The 12,771-nt window shown below is 54.3% G+C and overlaps 1 protein-coding gene across 12 annotated transcripts in view; it reads right to left on the minus strand.

Moving 5' to 3' along the window:
* The window catches only part of KMT2D (lysine methyltransferase 2D), a 39,178-nt gene that overhangs the window by 3,369 nt on the left and 23,038 nt on the right, over positions 1-12,771 (minus strand). For 6 of the 12 annotated variants that reach the window (XM_064490936.1, XM_064490938.1, XM_064490939.1 and 3 more), the window contains exons 36-53: positions 11,548-11,671; positions 11,327-11,411; positions 11,156-11,237; positions 10,812-11,044; positions 7,865-10,711; positions 7,592-7,732; positions 7,301-7,468; positions 6,983-7,142; positions 6,280-6,355; positions 5,933-6,108; positions 5,694-5,824; positions 4,925-5,057; positions 4,719-4,846; positions 3,432-4,572; positions 2,413-2,549; positions 2,182-2,312; positions 1,638-1,685; positions 198-483 (exon numbers count right to left, since the gene is read on the minus strand). In XM_064490936.1, coding sequence (XP_064347006.1) covers positions 198-483; positions 1,638-1,685; positions 2,182-2,312; positions 2,413-2,549; positions 3,432-4,572; positions 4,719-4,846; positions 4,925-5,057; positions 5,694-5,824; positions 5,933-6,108; positions 6,280-6,355; positions 6,983-7,142; positions 7,301-7,468; positions 7,592-7,732; positions 7,865-10,711; positions 10,812-11,044; positions 11,156-11,237; positions 11,327-11,411; positions 11,548-11,671 — 6,227 coding nt within the window. The remainder of the gene's footprint in view (positions 1-197; positions 484-1,637; positions 1,686-2,181; positions 2,313-2,412; positions 2,550-3,431; positions 4,573-4,718; positions 4,847-4,924; positions 5,058-5,693; positions 5,825-5,932; positions 6,109-6,279; positions 6,356-6,982; positions 7,143-7,300; positions 7,469-7,591; positions 7,733-7,864; positions 10,712-10,811; positions 11,045-11,155; positions 11,238-11,326; positions 11,412-11,547; positions 11,672-12,771) is intronic. The other 6 variants (XM_031462652.2, XM_031462651.2, XM_064490943.1 and 3 more) reach the window with 5 other exon arrangements.

Here is a 12,771-nt window from a genome sequence, read left to right on the forward strand (position 1 = left end):
AGCAAGAATATCAGAGAATGGCAGCAGAGGTGGTGGGATCAGGTAGTGGGCTTATCTTTGTTTCTTATTCTTCCTTTCTTCTGCCTCTCCCCTCCTCTTCCCACAGCTTTCCACCTGCTCCTCTGGCCCCAGTCCTGCCCCTTGCCCTTGGCTGAGTGTGGACCATGCACTATCACGGCCCCTCTGCCAGCCCATACCTGCTCCTCATAGATTTTCTCCCGCCGGTTGGCCACCTCATTGCGAATGATGGTGCCAATGTACTCGATGACCATTGTGTGCTTTTCTAGGTCCTTGGCTGCATAGAGCCCCAGGCCCTGGATACGGGAGCGAGCCAGATACACATTGTTCTTCCACTCGGTGCGCAGCCGCCGGTACTGAGATGACTTGGAGTGCACAAACTGCTTGCTGTACGGGGTGTTGGTCTCACCTGTGAAGGTGCTCTGATATGCTTTGGACATGCTGGTGCTGTTCAGAGTGTGGGGCCTGGGAGGTGATATAGTCCATGACAAGACAGCTCTCCCTCAGAGCAGACGCACACCACCCGCTTCCTCCCTGGGATGTGTGACACTCCAGTTAGGGGTGTGTGCTGCCTTGGGAATGGAGTGGAGGCATCTGGGTCTTGGCTTTGGTGAGGCAGCAACTAGCTACAGGGACCCTTCCAACACCCTGGGTGGCACAGAGAGCCCAGGATGGGGGGTGGGGGTGTGAAGGGAGGGAAGGGGCCCTGATTCCCCTACACTGAGCCTGCTCTCCCATCACCCTACCTTCTACCACCCTCCTGCCAAACTGGACTCAAGGCCGTGCTCCTCTGGGACATCTTCCCTAAGCAGCTCAGGCCTGGAATTTAAGCTCAGGATTTGCTCAAATATCTGAGTCCTACCTCCTGCTTATGCTGGAAGCTCCTGCTTATACTGGTAGCCGTGTCTACCACACGGGGCTGGATCTGAATTAAAACTGGCTCTGAATTCACAGCCAAAAGGTGGTAACCTTTCCTTTCTTCAGACTGTCCCCTACTCTGACATACGATTGGGCTCTGTGCAGATGGCTCAGTGCAGGGGAATTACTGCTGCCTGGCAGGATGCCTTTCCACCACCCTAGGGCACCAGCCAAATTCTTGCCCATCCCAGATCAGTGGTTTTCAAACGTTTTTGATTATATTTTTTATACAGCAGAATTTTTTTTTTTAACAAAACTTTACAGGAACTCCAATACATAAACTAGGTGGAAACAGAATTTTTCTGGTTGAATCCAATTTGGGGAAGGGGGAGTTATGCATGGGGAGGGCCACGTTCTCCCCACTCAGTTTATGTGTTCCAGGGCTTTCTGGAACACACACAGTTTGAAAACCACTGTTACAGAGCATCAAGGATTAGGGCTGACTGGGGCAGAGTCTGACGCTTTACAGCAGCCCAAGAAGCAACCAAAGGCCTCCAAGAAAGCCCTGCTACCATGGATTCTGCCTCCCTCTACCCAGGGACCAAGGTCAGGCTATTGTGGTACACACAAAGAACAGTGAACCACAAGTCAAGTGGCAAGGCTCTGGTCCCAGCTGTGCGACCTTTGTCTAGTCATTTAACTTTTCTGGGTCTCAGTTTTCTCAGCTGTAAAATGGGGATCATACCACCTGCCCTACCTACCTCATATGGTTGTTGTGAGGATCAAATGAGATAATGGATGTGAAAACGCTTTGAAAAAAAAAGTATAAAGTGCTATACAAATGTAAGGTTTTATTATTTTCCTATTATATTCCTAATTATTTATTTTTGACACCAACTCAGCCTGGGGAAGGGATGGTGAACCTAGCACTCATAGGGCATCTGTCTGAGGTTTGGAAGAATCACAGGCCCCCAGAAACAAAACAGGAAAGGAAGGTGGTGACTGGGTCCTCTATACATTTCATAATATTTCACCACTGTCTACCCAGATCCTCCCCAATGGTCATTCCCAGGGTGCCCAAGATAAGTCTGTCCCTGGATGACAGGTCAACCCAGAACACCTGGGTTGGGGGAGGTGGAAAGGGATACCCTAGTGATCCTGTGTACCCTTTAATCAGGAGGCCTAAAGTTATCCCCCCAGTCTCTCCAAGGGAACTCTGATCTGTAACCCTGAATACTCATAATTGGCCAGAGGGTGCCTACCAAGCCCCACACCCACATCCCTTGGCTGCAGCCATAAGCTCACCGTTTGTAGTGTGTGAGGATTTTAGGCTCTGATCGCGCACAACCAGTGGGGTTGATCATGAGCGGGAGCTCCATCAGGGGGTGGCGTCCATAGCGGAATAAATAATTTTGGCAGCTCTCCACTCCAGGCAGCTGTGGGCACAGATCATGCTCACTTTAGCCTGAGTACTTCTGGGGCAGGAACAACACTCCCGGTGCCCACCTGGCTCCCAGCCCTCGGCCCCCTCCTTACTGATTCAGCTATGCGCAGCACCGCATGCACCGTCAGCCCAAAGAGCTCCTCGCCTTTCAGGTACTCAGGGAAGAGCCGCAGCATGTCAGCCTCTTTTCTCATGGCAGCCACAGGCTCAATGATGCGATTCCACACCGCTGAGAGGAGAGGAAAGAGAGCAGCCCTCAGAGGCAACTTCTTCTGCTCACTAACCTCAGTCCTAACCTTGATCCAAAACTATAGTTGTTTTCTGTAGCTGCTCATCCCTCTGTCACGAGAGTGTGTGGTTCCTCAGGACCCCCTCTTGGCCTCCCAGTCTCAGTCTCCCTCAACAACCCTGGAGGGACATCAGAGAGCCCTGTGACACAGAAACATGAACCCAGGGCCCAGGGTACCCAGCACAGGCCACGGGCCTTACTGAGAGCCAGAACAAGAGGCATGTTTTGGAGTTGAGAAGACTTGGGTTCAGTTTCTAATACTGGCCATGGGGCCTTAAGGCAAACACTCAAATCTCTCTATGACTCAGTTCCTTTATGTATAAACTTGGCATACTGATAGTACTTACCTTGTAGAATTGCGTGAACAAAATAACCTACATGAATCACTCAGCTTAGTTTGTATCACACAGGACGTGCTTGCTAAAATGTAATGACACCTACTGTTACTTTTATCATTAACGCGAAAACTAAGATCAGAAGATTTTATCTGGCGAAAAACAACCATAAGGAACCTGAGGATCAGATTGGGTGAGCTAGATGACAGGGTCTCAGAACTGTATCCTTTAGTTCCACAAGGTTAGGAAAAGGAGCTGGAATACATGCAGTTAGACAAGCGAAATACCTTCAATTACAAGGGAATTCAAGGTGACTGAGAGATGCCAAAACATTTTCTCTGGGGATCTCCAGAGACCTTCACCTGCCCAAAGTTGGGGAGGAAGATCCCTCCCCAGGAGCCCACAGATCTCCTCTCAACATCATAAAGGTGATTCTGGGAGAAACTTGCCCAATTTCACACTACCACTTCAAGGGCCCCTTGCTCACCCTGGGGAGAGGCGTCAGTGAAGACCAGGTCCTCCAGGCCCTGCTCCATGACTTTGATCACGAACTCTGGCCGCCCGTTGTTCTCGCCGATGGAGCAGCGGTAGCAGCAGCGGCGGTTGTTAGTACGGAGGCTCCAGTAGATGCGAGTGGCCTCGTAGCCCACGGGATAGAGGGCAGTGGCACTGTGGAAGTCAGCCATCTGGTGGGGGAGCAGCTGTCCAATGGCGTGGAACACAAGACCCCCCACACGGAACATATGCAGCCGCTCTCCTCGCTGGATGATGCTGGCGATTTGCTTCACCTCATCCCGCTCAATGTAGACCCGCCGGAAGACAGCAAAAGAGCTCAGCTCCTGCTCACAGGGCCCCTTGATCTTATGCATTGGACACAGCATGGTCTTGTCCTTGAAGAACATGCACTTGGCGCGGATGGCACAGGCAAAATGGTAAACATTGGGGCAACGCATGCGATTGCAGCTGCTGGTGGCACCAGTGCGCTGACATAGAGAGCACTTGGTGAGCAGTCCTCGGTGCAGGGCAACCTCCACATTCATCAGAGCCCCACCCTGCGTCTCGTATACTTCTGTGGACCACAGGGCACAGTTGAGGTGCACCCATAAGTCCAGGTCCAGGTTCAGCAGGCGGGCGGGCCCATCAGTGGCACCATCCCCCTCCTCATGACAGAAGCAGCAGCGCCGCATGTCTCGAGGCACCTTGTCAGGTCGCAGGGCTGTGCCAAGCTGTTCCATAAACTCTGCCACTTCCCGCTCATCCTCCTGCCGCCCGCTGCCCTTCTGGATAGTCAGCAGCAGCCGCAGCCGCTTCCAGCGCACCCCCTTCCACTTCTTGAGGCGAGGGGGCCGGGAATCTTCACCTTCTTCAGAAGGCCGAGCTCGGGGCTTGGGCCGGGCTGATTCAGGGGATGAGGCCAGTGGCAGAGGCGAGGGGACTGGTGGCTCAGCTAAAGGTTCAGCTGGAAGTTCAACCAAGGGTTCAGCCGGGGGGCTGGCAGGAGAGGGTGCCAAGGGAGAAGGGGGAGGGGAGGGCTCTTCAGGAGGTGGGGCCGAAAGCTGTCGCACATCCAGGTTGGAGACGCTGTAGGTGTAGCTGTGTTGGGTGGGTGGCTCTGGGGCTGGGCTTTCCTATGGGAAGATGCCCTGGATGGTTAGTGGCAGCTCCTCACTTAACTAGTCCCCTCTCTATTCCCACCCAGATTCCACTAGCCCAAAAACCCTTTGCCTTCTCTGTCCTAGCTAGATACCCACCCCCTTTCCTCCAACAGACCCACCTGTTTGAGAAGGCTCAAGATGTCTAACTGGCTCTTGAGGGTATAGCCAGGTAACACAGCATCAAACTGCTTCAGCCAATCAGGGCCAGCTTCTGGGCTCTTGCCTCCCAGACCCTTTTCTTTCCCACCTGCAGGAAGGAAGGGGTCAGAGCCTCCCACCAGAATCATTCCTTGCAGGTCCCAAGGAGCTTCCCTGCCATACTCACCAGCGCCCTCAGCTTCCCCCTTCTTAGGCTCAATGCCTGCCCGGGCGGGGCTCTCTGGGAACAGCACCTCATAGGAGTTGGGGATCTTCATGCTTAGCAGCTCTGCCACTGCCACCATCACACCATTCAGGTTCTGCCAGGGCAGGAAAGGGGGTGGGAGAGCCGTGTGGAGTGAGCACTCCCACCAGCTTGGTGGGAACAAGGACACCCAGAATACAATTTCCCAATCGGCCGGTCAGTCTTGCCCTCTGCCATCCAGCTCTCCTTCTCCAAACTGCTGTGGGCACTAACGGGAGCTCCATAAAAAAGAGACCGGTGTCAACTAAGTTTAAGAAATGACACATGCTACATCCACTACTTGGAAACTCACAATACACGTTGGCAAAGTAAAGGATGTGAAGAGTCTTGTCATAAAAAAACTGTTTTGTTATTTTAACTGGGATTTCTAATTTCCTTTGACCACAAAAACCTGGTAACATTTTCAAAAACAGAGTTCCACCCAATGTGACCAGGGACGTGCTGTCTTGCAGCATTTGTCACATTTTACACACTCTCCTATTTGTTGACTTGCCTCTTTACCACTGAACTATGAGCCCCTCGAGGTCAAGGATCCCTCGTGCTTCATTTTCCCTAATCCCACAGTCCAGCTCAGGCTTTCATACAGTAGGTTCTCAACACAGTTCTGAATGACTAAACTTATCCAGACAAGATTCTAGGACTGCTCCCTGACTAGCACCACCTTGGCCTCCGAGGTACCCCCAGGACACACCTTGGCTGCAGCAGCAGAAACCGTCAGCATGACTGACACCTCGCTTCCTTTGCCCTTTTCCCAAGTTGTGGCAGGCAGCTTCCCAGGGGCCTCCAGATCCAGGGTCCCATAAGGTTTGGTATCTGGGAAGACTGAGAAAGAGAGATCTGTATAAATAAGCTGCAGGTGCCTCTCTCCCCAGCTTCTGACAATGCAGCCTGGCCTGGCCAGGTCTGGTCCATGCCCAGAACAGCCTCTACCTGGGATGCTGGCCCGAGGAATGATGGGGATGACGGGGGAGAGAGCCCGGTCATCCTGCTCCCACCGGCCTGAGCCCAGCTGTGGGAAACGAGGGGCCTCCTCCCCCAGGATGCTCTCAGGGGATGAAGCTGGCACAATGCTGTCAGGAGAATCGCTGTCCTCGTCACTCTCCATCCTGTGGGCCAAAAGTAAACAATCACTGCTACAGCCAGGCAGATACCCTCTCCCAAATCTAGAGATCAGCAGATGTCACAGCCTTACTTGAATCTGCCATTAGCCAAAGGAAAAATAAGGCAACCTGTCTCCCACCCCAATTCCTCAACCCCATTTTTGGCCCCAACTGCACCTGACATCCTCAGTCTGATTGTGTGGAGGCGTAGGCAAGGCGGCCAGCAGGTCTAGACTCTTCACCTCTGAAGCATCTGAGGGGTAGGTAGGAAAAGAAAAGCCAGGTTGAGAGATGCCAGAGCCGATGGTGCTTTCTCCCCGTATTTCAGCCCTAACTAGTACAAGATCTAGCTTAGCCATCACGACCACTGTCTACCCATCCACCCATCTAGCAGTTTGGGGCAGATGAGCCATATTGAAACTTTCTAAGGAGTGGACTCTTCAGGTGCATGCTTTGCTTATAGCCTCTTAGCAAATCCATTAGGGATTATCTATCTCATAGTAAGAAAACTGAGGCTCACACAAGTCAGTCAAGTTACTTGGCTGCAGTAACACAGCTAAAGGAACACAGGAGCCAGAATTCAAATCCAGATCTGACTGTAGTTCATACCCACTGAAGCTGGGCTATTCCTTACAAGCAAAAGTTTCATTAACACTCTCCCTACTCTGTTACCTTTGCTCTGGACTCCAGAAGCCCATCCTTGCCTCCAATTAGTCAGTCCTGAAGAAGTCCCTATCTCATATACCCAGTCATGTATATACACAGAACAACATGCAACCCACTCCTATCTTAAACTGTACAACAGGGCACACTAATTGGCTTGGACCCCAGCCACCAAGTCCTACCAGGGAAGGAGAAGCCCACTCTGCTCCTGACTTACCCCTCAGGGTCCCTTCAGTATCCCGAGCAGAGGCGGCATCCCTGGGGTGCTCCCCCAGCTCTTCAGATGGAGTGACACCATTCACCATCTTCTGCTGCACCGATGGGGGTGGGGTGGGGGGCAGCGACGAGGGTGGTGTCGGCGGGTTACTCAGGTTATTCTGGGGGTGGGGTGGGGTGTTGTGTGCAAGATGGCATAGGGAGACTGACATAATCTCCTGGCCCTACACTATGTCAGCAATTTCCTCAAGCCTGCCATCCCCATCTCCACCTCCCCAAGAACCTCATCATCCCCAAAAGGTATTGCCATTTTTCTGACCTTGGTAAGCAGCTGGGAATAGTAGTCGGGGCCAGTAGGCAGTGCCCCACTTCCAAAGGCCCCCCTCAGCTGGCACTGCCCGTTGATTGGGCAGCCACTGCCAAAGGGAGCAAAGAGGCTAAAATTGGCGGTGATTGTAGGCTCCGTGAGGGGCAGCAGGGACAGCTCCTAGGAGGGGCAAGATGACATGGTTGGAAACCCGCAGCATGTACATCTCTGCCACTGCACAGCTGGGGGCCAGGCTGCCCCCCATCCTGGGATGGGACCAGGGGACTGGCTCCTGGGGGTCACCTGTTTCAGCTGTTTCAGCAAGGCCTCGCTGGCCCTGACCCCGTCCTCCTTCCGCAGCTTCTTTCGGGAGCTCACCAACCTGTCGCTTGCCTTCTGTACCCGCTTGGGCTTCGGTGTCAAAGGCTTCCTTGCTGCTGTATCCTAAGCCAGATAAACCACATTGAAGGCTGCTATCCTCCTCAGAGCTCTCGCCTCTTGTCTTACCCAGACCTGCTCACTCAGCCCCCGGGCACTGGACCCCACTGTCTGTTCCACTCCAGCTAGAGTACTCACCTCCTTGTTGCTGGGGGTACCCTGTAGTTTCTGCTCCAGCCCAGCCAGTTTGCTGTCAATGTGGCCGTTGATCTCAGCTCGCAGCCCCTCAGGCCCCCGCCCAGTGCTGAGTTGCACATTCTTTGCTCGTAGAAGCTTCTGCAAGAGCAGATGCCCAGCCTCTGAGCGAGGGCCTGCTAGCAGGAGGTGGTTGCTGGTACCTGGTGCCCCTACTGGCTCCCCGTTGGCCTCCCTCTTCACCACCTGGGCTCCTAGGGAACATGGCTCTTCCCGAGGCTCCTGTTTGATGCTGAGATGGGGTGGCTCGGGCACCGCCTGCCCATTCACCTGCTCCAGATGCCCAGGTACCAGGCTGCTTTGCTCCGGCTTCTGGGCTTCTGCTAGGGTGTCTGAGGGGTCCCAAGGTTCGAGGCCCTTGCCAAAGAAGGTATCCGCAAGCTGGGCAGCAGCAGGTGAGGCCCTCCCAGGAGGCAGTTCCAAGGGTGGCCCCTGGGGCTTGGGGGTTCCTGGCTGGGTGGTGGGAAGCTGGGCATCAGAGGGGGGCTGGGAGCTAGGGGAAGGTAATTGTGAGGAAGGTCTCTTTGGCTCTTGGGGGCTGGATGGTGGAGGTGTGGGATGGACAGGGCCAAGGACTGGTCCTGTGGATAAGGCTCCTTGTGGGGCAGGGAGCCGGGGTGGGCCCTGAGGTCGAAGCCCTGCCCCGAGCTCCTGCAGGGGGCCTGTTTGGGATCCAGAGAAGCCCCCAAGTTGGGGTTGGCGGCCCAGGAGGCCCTGGAGGGGAGAGGGCTGGGTCCCAGGCTCCTGGTAGGGAGGGGTCTGGCGTATTGCCTGACTCTGCTGTAGCTGCCGCTGCATGAGTAGCGCCTGTAGCTGCTGCTGCTGCTGAGGACTCAAGTGCCGCAGCTGTGGGTTTTTGGCCAGGACTCCTTGGAGCTGTGCTCGAAGCTGACCCACTGTAGGCATGACTCCAGCCCCAGGCAGGCCCTGCCCAGACTGGGGGACAGATCCTGGTTTGGCAGGCTGTGGCCCTGCATTATTTTGCATGGGCCGCTCTAGTCCCAGGGGCTGTTGGGAGCCCAGAAGGTTCTGGGTCACGGGCCCAGGCTGCTCCCCTAAGGAAACAGAGGATTGGGCCAGCAGGTGGGGCACAGATGAGGCCTCTGAAGATGATCCACTGCCTGATTGCCCATGGCTTCCCACACCTGCTGTGTGGAGCAAGTTAACTTGCTGCTGCTGTTGTCCTGGGAGCCTCAGAGGTGGCTGCAGCTGCACAGAGTTGGGCTGAGGCTGGGCCTGTGGTTGGACAAGCAGGAGTTGTGAGTCCCCAGAGAGTGAGGGCTTTACCTCTCCTGGTTCAGTAGCCACTGACTCAGGTACAGTCCCTATTGCTAACGATCCTCCCTGATGTGTGGAGGGCCCCTCGGTGGCCTCTGGAGGAAGAGCCGTCTCTACAATGCTTTGTTCCTTGCCCGTTAGGATGAGGGTTGGGCCCAAGGCTCCGGGGCTAGAAAAGTGTTGCAGAGGCTTGGCTGGCATGCCAGGACCAAGTGTCACCTGCTGCTGCTGCTGCTGCTGCTGCTGCTGCTGCTGCTGCTGCTGCTGTTGAGGAGACAGTAAAGTTCGACTCTGGTTCAAGAGGCCCATCTGCTGCTGCTGCTGTTGAAGCTGCTGCTGTTGCTGTAATTGCTGCTGCTGCTGCTGCTGCTGCTGCTGCTGCTGCTGCTGCTGCTGCTGCTGAAGCTGTTGCTGTTGCTGTAGCTGCTGCTGCTGTTGAAGCTGCTGCTGCTGCTGTAACTGCTGCTGCTGCTGCTGTTGTAGCTGCTGCTGTTGCTGTAACTGCTGCTGCTGCTGCTGAAGCTGCTGCTGCTGTTGTTGTAGCTGCTGCTGCTGCTGCTGTAGTTGCTGCTGCTGCAAGGAGGCCATAGGCTGAGTGCTCAGTTTGGGCTGCCCACCGTGTGGTATCACGCCCTGCTGGAGATGGGAAAGCCCTGCCATGGATCCCTGCTGTTGGTGCTGTTGTTGCTGCGGCTGCTGGGCTGTGACCAGGCGATGTCCCATAAGGCCCTGACCCTGCTGTGCCAGCTGGGGGGAACTCAGCACCCGGGGCTGAGTCAGAAGCACCTGTCTGTGAGGGCCCTGGGGGCCCAAAGCTCCAGGGTGCTGCTGCTGCTGTTGCAATACTGCCACCTGGGTAGGGCCCAGCATGCCCTGAGGTCCCTGGGGTGGCTGAGGGGACAGCTGCTGGACCAAGAGGCCCTGATGGCTGCTGGGAGGCAGAAGTCCCTGGGGCTTGGGACCCAGAGCCTGGTTCGTCTGTACCCCTGGGCCCTGCTGCTGTTGCTGCTGGATTGCCACCTGTCCTAGGAGATGCTGCTGCTGCTGCTGCTGTTGTTGCAATTTCTGGGCCAGCTGCAAGCGCTGCTGCTGGAGCTGCAGCTGCCTTTCCTGTAAAAGCCTCGAGTCAGGTCCTAGGCCTCGAAGAGCAAGACTGCCAGGGAAGAAGCCCCCTGAGGGGCCAGCCAGGGCCCCAGCCCCACCAGAATGTTGCTGTTGCTGCTGTTGGGCCAGGGTGGTATTGAGGAAGGGGCCACCAGGCTGTCCAGGTAGTGCCATGCCCCCGGGGGGCAGGCGAAGACCTGCAGCTTGTCCACCCGGGGGGCCCTGTGGTGGCTGCAGCCCATGGCCAGGGAGCAGCTGACCAGGAAGCTTGGTGAGTAGCCGGGGACTCTGGGAAGGACTAAGGGCCAGCACGGCTGAGTGTTGCTGCTGCTGCTGCTGCTGCTGCTGTTGCTGCTTATTCCGATATTCTGCCATGAGATTAGTGTGCTCCTTCTGCTGTTTCCGGACCTAACATGGGAGGGTCAAGGAGGTCAGCCTGAAGCCTGCCCACCCATGCCATCCCTCCTTCCAGGCTCCTGGTTGCTAGGTCAAGGTCTGCCATCCCCACCTGATCCAGCTGTTTCTGAATCTTGCTCTGTTGTTCTGTAACCAGCTTGAGCTTCTCAGCATCAGCCTCTGGGAACTCACGGCCAGCCTTTTTGGCAGTGCGCTGCTTGGCACACAGAGCCTTCCGGGACTTGCGGTGCACCCCGATCTGTTCCTCTAGCACCTTCAGTTGCATCTGGAGGAGTTGCTGGGTATGGAACAGCCACTCCTCATACTGCCGCTGGTCTGCCTCATCTGGGAAAGAAAGTGGGGAGTCAGGGACTGCAAAATGGTGACCCAAAGCCCTCTTGTCCCCACATGCCCCAAGTCACTTCCTTACATATGCCTCCCCATGCGCATACTCACTGATCACTCCCTGGGCAAAAGTGGGTGGATTGGGACGAGGCTGGGAGGGGTCACTGGCACTCCGCTCCTGTGATGAGAGAGACTAATAAAGGGTCAGTGTCTGTACCAGGCCCTAAGAAGGGTGGCCCAATGGCACACGACACAAGTTCCTACTCCCACCTGACCATTTACCTGGCCACTTCCAGCTGCCACGTGGTTCTGCAGATCACCACCGGGTGCCCCTGAGAGCCTCTGGGCTAGCAGAGATACTTGTTGCCTAGAGTCCGCCAAAGCAAAAAGGACATGATGAGGAATATTGAAAAGCAAAGAGGTTGGACAAGTAGAAAGATCAGGAAGGATAGGGGAAGGATCGGAAAAGGAAAGGACCAACCCTCCTACCCCCCAAGTCTTACCTGTTCATACCAGGTGCCACTCCAATGCTGCCCTGAGCCATCACCTTCTTGATGCCTTTCAAAGCCACCATCTTGGCCTTTGCAATGGGATCGATGATATCTTCAGCAGCGAATTTGTCCAGGTCTGGAGAGAGAAGAGCCAAGTGAGCTGGGCATTGAAGTCAATGCTCCATTCCATGTCTGCTGTTCCAACACCTTGACTTCTACCAAGCTGAGAACAGCATGGTGTGGTGAAAAGACACTGGACTAGGAGCCAGGCAGCATAAGTAGCCAGGCAGACTCAGTTCTGTGATTCACAGGACATGTGGCCCTGTTTCCACTTGCACAGTGCTTGTGCCCCAGTTTACTCTTCTATTTGATAGAGAGCTTGATTCTCTACTCTGCCTATGTCATGGAGCTACTGAGAGTATCAAATGTGACAAGAATATGAGCACACTTTATGACCTAGAAAGCATTCTTCAAAAGTAGTGTTCTTAGGGCAACTAAGTGCAGCCCAAGAACTCAAGATGTGGCCATTGTGCCAAAGCCCTAGACGGCCAGAGCTGTTTGGGGCACAATATGCATCACCTACAGCCCAGTCTCCTGACTGCCCAGGATGGTGGGTAGAAAAAGAGAAACAAGCAGCCACCAAAAACTTAAATCTCCCTAAAATCCTGTATGTCGTAAATTTCTCCACTGCTCAGAAAACTTAAAAAACTTAACTGACTCCCTTCTTTTAAGAGGACTAACCAAATTCCTTCTCTCCTGGCTATTCTGAAACAGTGAAACAGTTAAGAGAATCAGAGGCCCAGGGCTCAAATTCTAGCTCCGTTAGTTGTGTGATCTTGGGCAAGTTACTTAAACTCCATGCCTCAGTTTCCTTTTCTAGAATAACAGTACTTATTTAATGAGTTTGTTATGATGATTAAATTAGACAATGAATGTAAAGCGCTCACACACTGCTTCGTAAATAGTCATTACTCAATAAATGCTATTATAATTTGACATCTTCTTCAACCTGGGCCCCCTTCCTACCTCTCCTAAGTTATGGTAGCACCCACTCACTTCCCTCCACTCAAAGCCTACTCCAGGCAAATCACTCCACTGTCTCCAAACATACTCCCCATCAGCATTCCTGCCTTAAGTCTCACTAATCTTTTCACCAACCTGATTGCTTTTTCGTACACTTCTCTCCAAGTTCTAATCTCTGGGTCTCACCACAGCTACAAATTCTTTGCTAATCAG

This window comes from Camelus dromedarius, chromosome 11, assembly GCF_036321535.1.
Source record: "Camelus dromedarius isolate mCamDro1 chromosome 11, mCamDro1.pat, whole genome shotgun sequence".
In the NCBI taxonomy this organism is placed as follows: domain Eukaryota; kingdom Metazoa; phylum Chordata; class Mammalia; order Artiodactyla; family Camelidae; genus Camelus; species Camelus dromedarius.